This window comes from Silurus meridionalis, chromosome 18, assembly GCF_014805685.1.
Source record: "Silurus meridionalis isolate SWU-2019-XX chromosome 18, ASM1480568v1, whole genome shotgun sequence".
NCBI classification, from domain to species: Eukaryota; Metazoa; Chordata; class Actinopteri; order Siluriformes; family Siluridae; genus Silurus; species Silurus meridionalis.
In genome coordinates, this window is record NC_060901.1 from 18,067,204 (window position 1) to 18,080,501 (window position 13,298).

Sequence of the window (13,298 nt, forward strand, 5' to 3'; positions counted from 1 at the left end):
GATGGGGAGAGAAAGAGAAGCAGTGGAGAGGAATTAGCGTAGCTGCTGTTCATGATATTAACAGCACAAGTTGATAATGTGCATGTGATCAGATGTTCTGGAGCACAAGGTTATGATGTGATGTGTGTTATGTGTAGGCTTTGCTAAAAGATACGTTTTAATCTACACTTAAATTGGGTGAGTGTGTCTGAGCCCCGAACACCGTCAGGAAGACTATTCCAGAGTTTAGGAGCTAAATGTGAAAATGCTCTACCACCTTTAGTGGACTTTGCTATTCTAGGAACTACTAGAAGCCCAGAGTTTTGAGATCTCAGGGGCGTGGCGGATTGTAGCGTGTTAAAAGACTGGATAGATACACGGAGCCAAACCATTTAGTGCTTTATAAGTGAGAAGTAATAGTTTGTAGTCTATTCGAAACTTAACAGGAAGCCAATGTAGGGACGATAAGATCGGGGTTATGTGATCATATTTTTTTGACCTTGTAAGAACTCTGGCTGCTGCATTCTGGACTAACTGAAGCTTGTTTATTAATGAAGCAGGACATCCACCTAGTAACGCATTACAGTAGTCTATTCTGGAGGTCATAAACGCATGGACGAGCTTCTCTGCATCGGATATAGACAACATATTTCTTAGCTTAGAAATATTTCTAAGGTGAAAGAAGGCTGTTTTGTAACCTGATTGATGTGATTTTTGAAAGACAAGTCGCTGTCTAAAATAACACCCAGGTCTTTTACCGTTGAACTAGTGGTTACAGAACATCCGTCTAAATGCAGGTTGAGATGCTGGAGCGTCTGTATACCAGCTTTTGGGCCGATGAGCAAAATCTCAGTCTTATCAGAATTTAAAAGTAGAAAGTTATGGGTCATCCAATCTCTTAGTTCCTTAACACACTCAGTCATCCGGGTTAATTGAGCTGTATCGCCTGGTTTAGATGAAATATATAGCTGAGTATCATCAGCATAACAATGGAAGCTAATTCCATGCCTTCTAATAATATTTCCTAACGGAAGCATGTATATTGTGAAGAGCAGGGGTCCTAGAACTGAACCTTGCGGCACGCCATAATTTACTTGCATTAGCCTGGATAGCTCTCCATTCAAATCTACGAAATGGTAACGATCGGACAGGTAGGATTTAAACCAGCTTAATGCCTGTCCCTGAATGCCGATGTAATTTTGTAAGCGATCTAGGAGGAGATCATGGTCTATAGTGTCGAATGCAGCACTAAGATCTAGTAAAACCAACAGCGAGATGAAGCCTTGGTCTGAAGCTAAAAACAGGTCATTAGTTATTTTAACTAGAGCAGTTTCTGTGCTATGATGGGGCCTAAAACCTGACTGAAATTCTTCAAAGATATTGTTCTCTTGCAGGTAGGAACATAACTGTGCAGCGACAATCTTTTCTAAAATCTTAGACATAAATGGGAGATTTGAAATTGGTCTGTAATTTGATAACGTGTTTGGATCCAGATTAGGTTTTTAATGAGGGGCTTAATAACTGCTAACTTGAGGGATTTAGGGACGTGACCTAAAGATAGTGAGGAGTTAATAATATTTAGAAGAGGCTCACCAGTTGTATATAACACTTCCTTCAGTAATTTAGTAGGAATTGGATCTAACTGACATGTTGTCGATTTAGCTTTGGCAATAACATTATACAGCTCTTCCTGTCCTATACATGTAAAACAGTGGAGTTGTGGAGTTGAAGGTAACACTGTCTCAGGAGATGCTGTAAGAGGTTGAACTGCCACAATTGTTTTTCTAATGTTATCTATTTTTTCAGTGAAGAAAATCATAAAGTCCTCACTACTAAACTGTGATGGAACACAATTTTCAGAGCCCTGATTTGTAGTTAGTTTAGCTACTGTACTGAAAAGGAACCTGGGATTGTTTTTGTTGTTTTCTATAAGTTTGCTCAGGTGTTCAGCTCTAGCAGCTTTTAGCGCCCGTCTGTAGCTGAGCATACTGTCTTTATACGCGATTCTAAATACCTCCAATTTAGTTTTCCTCCATTTTCTCTCCAGATTACGTGCTGTTCTCTTGAGGGCATGTGTATGACTATTATACCAAGATGCAGGTGCTTGGTCTCTAACCTTTTTTAACCGGATAGGGGCAACGGTGTCTAATGTGCTAGTGAGGATAAGGTCTATGTTCTTAGTTATCTCATCAAGATTAATAGTAGTTATGGGTTTAGTGAGAAATTGAGATAAATCAGGCAGGTTATTAATCTGTCCTTAGTGGTTGGAACAATAGTCCTACCAGGTCGATAACGTGGTGCAACACGGCTAATCTGCTCTACCGGTAGTGTGTACAGTATGAGGTAATGGTCTGTGATGTCATCACTCTGAGGTAAAATATCTATATCAGTGACGTCTGCTCCGTGGGATATTATTAAGTCTAGTGTGTGGTTAAAGCGATGAGTTGGTCTGGTGACGTTTTGTTTAACCCCAAAAGAGTTTAATAAGTCAACAAATGATAATCCTAGAGCATCGTTTACATCATCTACATGAATATTAAAATCTCCTACAAGCAGCACTTTATCAAAATTGATCAAGAGATCTGATAGAAAACAAGCAAACTCTTGAAGAAAATCAGCGTAGGGTCCTGGGGGTCTGTACACGGTGACCAGAGCGAGTTTACTATGTATGTCCGAAAGTACAACTTTAAGAACGAGCACTTCAAATGATTTAAAGCTGAATCCTAACATCTGACTAACATTAAGAGAAGCAGTATAAATGGTTCCTACACCCCCACGACCAGTCTGACGGGCTCATGCTTATAAACATATCCTGACGGTGTCGACTGCTTAGACCCATATAATCACCTGGTTTAATCCAGGTCTCAGTGAGACAGAGTGCATCGAGATTATTCTCTGTGATCATCTCATTTATAATCAGTGCTTTGGGTGCAAGTGATCTAATGTTTAAAAGACCAAACTTTAAAACTTTTTGGTGTTTGTTTATCTGGCATTTTTCAGTTTTAACTTCAATGAGATTGTTTCTGGATCTTGTGTATTTACTTCTTGGTTTTGCTACACGAGGGATAGATACGGTTTCTATAAACTGGGCTGTGTGTGAACTTGTAACTTGTAACTTGTAACTTGTAACCTGTCCGTAAAGACACAGGCCGATCCTCGACCCAGTCTAAGACCCTTACTGATGCTGAACCCAGTAGCCCTAAGACGGCATCTGCGAGAGAAAAAGGGCTTAAAAAACAAAAAACGTCTCCTCCCACACCACAAACTTGCCCATATAAAATTTGCAAAGGAGCACCAAACATGGCACACTAAAAGATGGAGGAAAGTTTTATTCTCAGACGAGAAACATTTGAACTTAAATGGTCCAGATGGCTTCCAACGATACTGGCAAGACAAGGAGATCCCACTGGAGAGGTTTTCTATGTGGCACAGTGGAGGAGGCTCCATCATGATCTGGGGTGATTATTTCCTTCAATGGGAAAATGGAGCTTCAGGCTGGCATGTTGCAGCAGGCATCCCTCTTGACTAAGGACCCTCGTCTGTGAGCTAATGACCAGGTCTTTCAACAGGACAACACTGCAGTCCACAACGACCACCTGACCAAGGACCTCTTCCAGGACGATAACGTTGCACTTCTGGACCCTCCTACATGGTGCCTCTTATCCCCTTGAAAATGTTTGGGGATGGATGGAGAGGGAAGATTACAAAAACCAACCTCAGTTTCAGACTATGAATGCCCTTCATGAAGCCATCAGCACCACATGGAGCAACATTCTCACCGGCCTCGTGAAAACAGTTGCATCAAGCATGTCGAAACGAATGTTTGAACACTGGGGTTACTCACAACTGCTGGGTGCTTTTTTTTTTTACACTTTTATTTCTGTTGTGGGTTTTTTTTGGGCTGTGGTCTTAAACTTTTGATCAGCTGATGAACAGCTTGTTTGAGTTTAAATGCAGTGTTCAATAATTTGCACACTTGTTATTTTTTGTCTCTCGCTCTTGTTTCTTCTTTTGCCATTATGAAGAAGATTCGGTCCACCAGCGTGAAATGTGAATACTTGGAATGTTTCCCCTGGTCTTAAGCAGCTGCTCAGAAGTGTGTGTGTGTGTGTGTATGTGTGTCAAACTTTTGGTCTGTGCTGTATATATATATTATATATACAGTACAGACCAAAAGTTTATATATATTATATATACAGTACAGACCAAAAGTTTATATATATTATATATACAGTACAGACCAAAATTTTGGACACACCTGCTCATTCAAAGAGTTTTCTTTATTTTCATGACTATGAAAATTGTAGAGTCACACTGAAGGCATCAAAACTATGAATTAACACATGTGGAATTATATACATAACAAAAAAGTGAACTGAAAATATGTCATAATGTAGGTTCTTCAAAGTAGGCATCAAGAGAATGACAAGAGAAGAAGTGATCTAAGCAAAAGGTGGCTACTTTGAAGAACCTACAATATGACATATTTTCAGTTGTTTCACACGTGTTAATTCATAGTTTTGATGCCTTCAGTGTGACTACAATTTTCATAGTCATGAAAATAAAGAAAACTCTTTAAATGAGAAGGTGTGTCCAAACTTTTGGTCTGTACTGTATATATAATATATATAAACGTTTGGTCTGTACTGTATGTATGTATGTATGTATGCGTGTGTGTGTATATATATATATATATATATATATATATATATATATATATATATATATATATATATATAAAGAGAGATCGAGCTGCCTCAATGATTTACATTTTTTTTTACAACAGAAAAACTATTGTTCACATCATTTAAATGTAAAATATAAAGCATTTATTTTAAAATACATTTGAATGTTTTTTATTAAAGAAAAAAAAAAGTATAGCCAAACAATTTTATATAAAAAAAAGGGGTAATAAACAAAAGATAAGCCACATCACATCACCATCCTCCATCATCATCATCAATGTCAACTTCATAAATTATTACTCAGGAAAACATCATCATCATCATCACTTTCATCTTCATCAATTACTAGCTCTCAGGTCGACAGGAATCCATCACCCTCATCATCCTCATCGTCATCACTGAATAATGTGACCGGGAATGTTGTGTTTAGTGCAACGCAACAATGTAACACACGTTTTCAATTCCAACACCAAAAAGCCTTTTTTTTTTCATATACATGATCAAAGCAGAGCAAATCCACTCCCGGAGCCTCCCAGAGTCAAAAAATGCAGAATTCAAAAAGAAATTGTAGGAAACGTAAGCTGTAATGCTCGGGTTTTGCTCCACACTCCTGCATAGGAGGAACTCAGATGGTCCGAACTCAATTAATAATTTACCACCTCTGAGTATTTTGGAGGTGAGTATGAGAGAGGAAGACTTGGAAACTGGGAAGAGAACTGACTGGGACTGGGGTCCAGAGCACTGACACGGATGATCATGCCAAAAGACATCATACCTCCCAGGATCTACAGAGGGAGAGAGAGGTACAGAGAGAGGGAGGGAGAGAGGGAGGGAGGGACAGAGAGAGGAGGAGGAAGGAGATAGGGAGGGAGGGAGGAGAGAGAGAGAGAGAGAGAGAGAGAGAGAGGAGGGAGGGAGGGAGAGAGACGGAGAGAGAGAGAGCGGGAGAGAGAGAGGAGAGAGAGAGGGAGGAGGGAGGAGAGGAGAGAGAGAGAGGAGAGAGAGAGGAGAGGAGGGAGAGAGAGGGAGAGGGAGGGAGGAGAGAGAGGAGGAGGGAGAGAGAGGAGAGAGAGGGAGGGAGGGAGGAGGGAGGAGAGAGGGAGGGCAAGAAGGCGGGAGAGAGGAGGGAGGGTGAGAAGGAGGGTGAGAGGGAGGGAGGGAGGGAGAGGGGAGAGAGAAGGAGGGAGAAAGGGGGAGAGGAAATGAGGGAGGAAAGGATAGGCGGGATGGAGGGAGAAAAAGACAGATAAAGACGTGTATTAATGAAAAATAACAACAATAAATAAGAAATAAATCATTTTTAAAACTCATGGAAAAAAATGTAATGAAAGCAGAAACAATCTTTTAACTGTATCTTTACTACAGCACTTGTATTTTTTTTTTTTACAATTGTTGTTTTTTTTTTTTCTTTTATTATTTTGACTCTCATTTTGTTTAGCCCCACCCTCAAAACCCCTTTTAAAAAAATCTTCATTGGCAGATGAGACGTTCGTTATTGTATGTATGATTGCTCTCTAAAAACAAACAAAAACATCAAATATTTATAATAAACAAGCAAACTAATAAAGAAATGGGTTTATACATTAAAAATGTCATTGATTTAAAACCTATAGCCTTTTTCTTTTTTTTTTTTCTTTTTTTACTTTCTCTTTTGGTTTAACCCCTCCCCTTTTTCATAAAAAAATGTGCTGTTTAAAAACAAACAATCCAAAAAAAAAAAAAAACATTTAAAAATAAAAAAACATTAATTGTGATTAAACTTTAAAAGTATAATCTAATAAAAAATAAATATTTGTGATAATAGAGAAAAAAAACATGCTTTATTAATACAAAAACTATATATATATATATATATATATATATATATATATATATATATATATATATATATATATATATATATATATATATATATTTATTTCCTTACTTTCCCTTTTTGTTTTAACCCCTAAACTCTTTATTTAAAAAAAAAAATTAAAATTATCTGTTTCTTTTCATTGTATTCCCAAAAGGCTTCCCAAAAAACTTTTTTTTTCCTATCAGAATGACTGTATTTTTTTTCTTCATCTGTTATTCTGACTTTCGTTTCAGTCTAACCCCCTTCCCCCACTCCTAGTGTATGGGGTTAGACTGAAACGAAAGTCAGAATAACAGATGAAGAAAAAAAATACAGAATCATCTGCGAACGGTGTAGTGCAGTGTGTGGAAAGTCCCGTTCCTTTCTTCTGTAAACTTTCGTTTCTGTTGAACTCGAGCGTTTTTTGCTTAACAATCACAGTCTGGTGTGCAATCCGGACTTTCCCCAGTGTTGCAACACCTTTAACTCGAACAAGGAGACCTACATTTTGCATGCACAAACCCAGATCCATGAAGACATATAGGATAGAGCCGAAGATCTTAAGTGGATCTTAAGAATTGTTATCTATTTGCACTTCAGTTTTCTTCAACTCACCATCCATCAGCAACTCACTTTACTTTACTAACACCATTTGTGCTGAATCGCACAAATCGAACAACTTCTCGGGTTGTTATAGCAGTGTGGAATGGGATCCAATTTTACAAAAAAGCGTAATGTACTTACAGCCAGAGCTGCCAGGCCGAACATCAATCCCAAGAAGATGCTCAGGAGTTTCTCCACATAATAAATGATCACATCAACACATGGCTAAATTCATGGGAAAAAAAAAATTAAACATATATTAGTGTGGGTAATAATAATACTACTACTACTAATAATAATAATATTAGTAATAATAATAATAAAAACCCACACCTTGGACCAGACCCATCGATTTTCAGATGCTCTGAACTATAAGCACATTAAACAGAGAGTATTAGTATGAAATACAACAACAAAAAGTCAAGAAATATACGAATATTTGTAATAAAACAAGAAATAAAAGTATATACCAAGTATGGATTTTGGTAGCTGGTGGTCCTCACACATATGGCACTTTTATCATCTCCATTATTGCAGTTACACGATTCAGGAACTTGACCATTCCAGTCCTGGTAGCCATTACTGAGTCCACAGCATTGGAACTAAACAAAGAACAGGACACTTTAAATACGGCACAGCTATGGGAAAGAAAATAATAAATTCATGGATGGTTGGATTTACATGGCTTTGTATGATGTCGAAAGAAGGCGCCATGTCCTTAGTCAGAGACATTTTTTGGAACTCGTCTTTCACAGTTGAGATTATCTAGAGGAGGAAAAATGAAATGAACAGGAAACTGTTAAGCCCTAATGATCCTTAATCAAGTGTATGGTTAACTTTTTATCATCTATGTCCATTGGATCTCACAAGGTTCTTCACATTCAAACATCTCAAATATATATATATATATATATATATATATATATATATATATATATATATATATATATATATATATATAAAATCTTGACAGAAACCGATGGATCCATTGTTTCTCGCCAGTTCCTCCCACTTATTTGCCCTCAAAATTCTGATCGAATACTGTATAATCTCATGTAAAGCAATCCAGGTTTTAACAAGGAGAACCTTCAAGTTCTGTGGAAAAAAAACCTTTGTAAACAAACGAATTCCTGAAACGCTTTGTTTGTCGCGCCATTGCTTTCAAGAGGAGTGTTGACATTAATCTGGATCAACATATAAAAAACAAAACGTACCTCATGCTTCGAGATCGCAATCGGAACGGCAACACGCAGCAAGATTATAGTTGTTATGCACATGAAGACGAAAAACTGCAAGAGAGAAACATGGTATTTCTGGTACAATTTAACCCAAAAGCAGAAATGCCTGCAAATCGAACATGGTGTTGTGACGAGATGTTCGTATTATCGGCTATGTAGATGTATTATCAATAATTTGTGTGTGTGTGATAGGATATGTTGTAATTCTTAGTTCCGGCTCAACAAATTGACCAATCGTATAGAATGTGTTTGATAATTGGGGGAGGGGAAATCTGGAAATCCTGTGAATGAATTTGTCAATGTGTGAAAGTTGCTTTGTTCTAAACTAGTCTCGTATAACACACACACACACACAGAACAAAAGTTGGTCTAGAAAAACAATGCATTGTGGTTTGTTGCTCAGATTGTGAAGGAAATTTTTCTGTCCCCTCTGCCTACACACTCACCACAATCAGTGCCCACTTGCTCTCTTTATACGCGGCAAACACTCCCAGGCAGGAGAAGATGAATATGACGGAGCCGATCACGTACAGAGCGATCACTCCATACATATTAGGAATCTGACAAAGAACAAAGCAAATGTATTTTAAAAAACATCACGGTTTTGGTCGGTTACCATCGGTTTTCCTACAGCGAGGTTTGACCACTAGGTGGCGAGAATCAAAAGCCTTCTTAGTAATTTCATTTCAAATTGTTACTGGCGATAAAACCAGCACTGCGACGAAAGCTCACGAGCAATTTCACTGCTACAATTTATTGTATTTTAAGTTTATGAGCAAATTCAACTATTCGAATTTGTTTACATGCGATTTAAAGTCTTAAAACATTGTACTAACAACTAACAAAAACATTTTTAACTAGCAATTTTTTACTACTAATTTAATAACATTTCATGCTACATTATTAATTAGTTACTATTACACTATTACATGTGTTACAATTTTATTCGTGGTAATTTGTCTATCACAATTTGTACTGGTCAAATGACTAAAATTGCATTTTATATTTACTAAAAATTTTACAACTGAAAGTTTTACTTACTAATTTCTTCCAGTAATTTTATTACTGCGATTCTACTAGCAATTTAACTGCTTTGTTGTTTACACGCATTTTTACCAACAATTGTATCTTACCATCTTTACGATCAATTTAAATACTACAATTTATTATTGGTAATATTACTACCACAATTTACACTGTACAACAAGTATAAATTTAAACAACAATTGTAGTAAACATTTCTGTGGTACAATAAAATTTTTCGTTGCAAGCCATTTTCACTAATAATTGAAGTGTCATCATTTTTTAACGTGCAATTTAACTTTTAAACTCATTGTACTAACAATAAAAAAAATTTTAACTAGCAATTTTTTAGTACTAATTTAATAACATTTCATGCTACATTAGTAATTAGTTACTATTACACTGTTACATGTTTTACTAGCAATTTAACTGCTTTGTTGTTTACACGCATTTTTACCAACAATTGTATCTTACCATCTTTGCGATCAATTTAAATACTACAATTTATTAATGGTAATATTACTACACTGTAGTATAAATTTGTACTACAATTGTAGTAAACTTTCCTGTGGTACAATACAATGTTTTCTAGTATTTGAAATGCTTTGAATTTAACTAGAAATTTAACTTTTACAATATTTTATTACTGTGATATATCACACTTTGACTAGCAAAATTGGCAATTTACTAGCCAACTCCAGTTTTTACTTGTGCAAACATGAATTTCAACATATCTCTAACTCAATTTTTCGGAATGCCAATGTTACTTTAATGAACCCGTAATTCAATGTAAACCCGTAATAATTCACCACAGAATTGCTCACTTTGGTTTTTACTCTTCATCAGGAAGTTGTCAACTGGATTTCTATCTAGTAGTTAAACATTTTGATCTAGCCATATAGAAGTCCAGTGCTATTACAAATTTTGTGGTAAAATGATTAGTTTTTAAAATGATGTAAAGTTTTAGTAAAATATTGCAGTAGTTCAATTGTTAGTAAAAAATTATCTTTACAGATGTTTACAATTTAGTTTTCTATTGCAATGGAATTTACAGGAGGTATCTAAAAAATAGGATACTATGATACTAAAAATTTTAAATTTGACCCAAAATTTTGTTGAACATGCCAAATAAGTTCCTGTTGCATAAAATTTAAGAAAGCCACAAGTAAACATTGAAACAAAGCTTTTACTAAATACAATTTTTATAGTAGAAATTTACAGTGCAGATTTTTTTTTATAACTAGGAAAACTTCAAAACTTCACAAACTGGGTACTGGGGAGGTGGTCGCTTAGCAGTTAAGGCATTGGATGACTGATTTAAAGATCCTAAATTGAAATACCAAGCTGCCACTTCCTAGGCCTCTGAGCAAGGCCCTTAATCTCATTGCTGCTCGCTTGTATAAACAAGATAAATGTTGGATGAGCACGTCTTCCAAATGCCTTAAACGAAACGGATGAACAGATATGAACATTTGATTATGTCCTTACCTGATCGGTGTACCTGTGCCCGATCATTGCCAAGCTAAAAAGAACCACCCCGAGGATCTAAAAGGAAATAGGAATTGCAAACCTTTGAGCAGACAATACAACACCATACAACAGAAAAAAAATGCTGGAAACTGAAGGACACTTACTGCGAAAAGGGAGTTAAATGTGATGAAGATCTTCTTGAAACACGGATTGATTTTCGCCATGTTTGCGACGGCAGGCAGAAGTGTTTTTACAGCGCTGGGGTGACAGTTGAATGATGGGTGAAACAGTCTGGAGAGTGAGCAGGGCTTGAAGGAGGAGGAGGAGGAGGAGGAGGCGGGGCTTTGAGCTCTGCTTACTGGAAACTGGTAAGAAGTGGTGGGAAACACAGAGGGCCATGAGAAATGTGTGGCAGTAGATAAGAGCAAAACCACAGGCACAGAACGCAGGCAGTACATCAGACCACAGATAACAAATAAAATATTAATGTCATTAATGTGGTCTTCATTCAGCTACAAGAATATTAAAAATTCTGATCTTAGGTAAGAAGGTCCAAACGATGTTTTAGCTCATCCCAAAGGTGTTTGGTGCATTTTCAATCTGGAGCAACAAAAAAAAATGCTGCTGTAGCATGAATAAAGGTGGTTCTGATTAAAACATCAGAGCATCAGTTTTAAGCTGTTGAGCAGTCCCATGTTCAACTTGCTGGACTCCACCTAAAGCTCGTGCGGTGATCATCACAACTGGACCATAGAGTAATGGAAAAAGGAGGACGAGACCCGGTTTGATGAATTACGCATTCCTTTATGTCATGTGGACAGCCAAATGTGTGTATGTGTGTGTGTGTGTGTGTGTGTGTCTGTGTTTGGGGGGAGGGGGGTGATACTCCCTTCTTGGAAACCCTAACAACTGGGAATGACCGTGAAACTTTTGGAAAAGGATAACGCTTAAAGCACCGTCCGGGAACGTTTTGAGGAACATGAGCTCCAGATGTTGAATCGACGACTTATCAGAACACACCTCCAGGCCTCGACAAGTCGGAACAGTCTTAACAGCAAGAGAAGAAATTACACGTAGATTCCGAATATTGGACACATGACAATATCTGATCTCATTTTCGAAAGATTGAGTCAAAGGATAAACACGTGCGATTTGTGCTTTTATAGACACGTCTTTTTTTGTTTTGTTTTGTTTTACTTCACTGAGGCTTTTTAAGTTATAATACCTGTGGAAGTGCGATTATGCGGTTTTCTGGCTCTTAATGAATCAGTTCTTTTAAATACACGGTTTTGGTGAACGTTTGTGGCTTTCACCTTTTGTGTTGTTGTGTTGGGTTGGGTTGTGGTGTGGTGTGGTGTTGTTGTACTTTGGTACAGTGTGCATGTGTGAAAGTGTGCACTTTGTAGTAGGTGTAGTAGTTGTTGTAGTAGTCTTACCGCTGCGACCCGGGTTCGATCCCCGGTCAGGGAACCATCCCCAGCCACTCTCAGTGCCAGTCCCAAGCCCGGATAAATTGGGGAGGGTTGCGTTAGGAAGGGCATCCAGCGTCAAAATCCAAATCAAACGTGCGGAGGATCCGCTGTGGCGACCCCTAAAGGGAGAAGCCGAAAGAAAGTTTGAAAATGTAAACATTTTATTTATTTAATGTATATTAATTTTTTTAATAATAATAAAAAATTATATATATATATATATATATATATATATATATATATATATATATATATATATATATGTATATAATTTTTTATTTTTATTTTTTAATTATTTATTAATTATTATTATTATTATTATTATTATTATTATTATTATTATTATTAATATTATTATTATTATTTTATTATTTTATTTTTTTTTACATTTGTAGAATGTATCATTTCTATCTTCAGTTAAATACAACCTACATTCTTCCTTTATTTATATATTTATTATTATTATTATTATTATTATTATTATTATTATTATTATTATTTTTTTACATTTGTAGAATGTATCATTTCTATCTTCAGTTAAATACAACCTACATTCTTCCTTTATTTATGTGCGGTTAAAGTACCGTTGGGTTTGAGGAAGTGGAGCTCAGGTACTGATATCTACTGTAGAGGGAAGAGCGGGGCCTTCCTTTGTTTTTTATTTATCTGGTCCTCAAGAAGAGGAAAAATGAGGCAGTACAATAAAAGCAACAATAAAAGCAAAAAGTTTTCCTGTTGCTCACTTTGCCACAGATTAAGGGTAAATTGAGCCAAGTTAGTGGATATAAGTTGTGCAATCTGGGGAAAAACTGACTGAGAAAAGAACAAACAAATTAGGTAACAGAATAACAACTCCAAGCAGAAACAGAAGAATCCAGGGTTGTGATGTCAAATTTTCAGGCTTTATTCTTGTAAAAATATATTCTCGTTCCATGGGTGTGTTAAAAGTTACAGCACAAACGCAGACTTTTTATAGTCTTTACACAACCTA

At 36.5% G+C, this 13,298-nt stretch overlaps 1 protein-coding gene across 1 annotated transcript; it reads right to left on the reverse strand.

Moving 5' to 3' along the window:
• Positions 1-4,890: 4,890 nt before the first annotated feature.
• On the reverse strand, positions 4,891-12,319 carry LOC124401778 (tetraspanin-8-like). The gene is made up of 10 exons (XM_046874234.1): positions 12,272-12,319; positions 11,000-11,200; positions 10,854-10,910; positions 8,789-8,902; positions 8,319-8,393; positions 7,786-7,869; positions 7,575-7,706; positions 7,438-7,473; positions 7,246-7,329; positions 4,891-5,449 (listed from the first exon to the last, which is right to left on the reverse strand). The coding sequence occupies exons 2-10, from the start codon at positions 11,057-11,059 to the stop codon at positions 5,309-5,311; spliced, it is 783 nt and encodes a 260-aa protein (XP_046730190.1). The 5' UTR covers positions 11,060-11,200; positions 12,272-12,319; the 3' UTR covers positions 4,891-5,308.
• Between the last annotated feature and the right edge of the window lie 979 nt (positions 12,320-13,298).

Coding starts and splice junctions, on each gene's coding strand:
- LOC124401778 (XM_046874234.1), bottom strand. CDS start 11,059: ATGGCGAAAATCAATCCGTGTTTCAAGAAGATCTTCATCACATTTAAC. Junction 8,394..8,788: donor GCAAGTGGGCACTGATTGTG/GTGAGTGTGTAG, acceptor TCTCTCTTGCAG/TTTTTCGTCTTCATGTGCAT. Junction 7,707..7,785: donor TCGACATCATACAAAGCCAT/GTAAATCCAACC, acceptor TTCTTTGTTTAG/TTCCAATGCTGTGGACTCAG.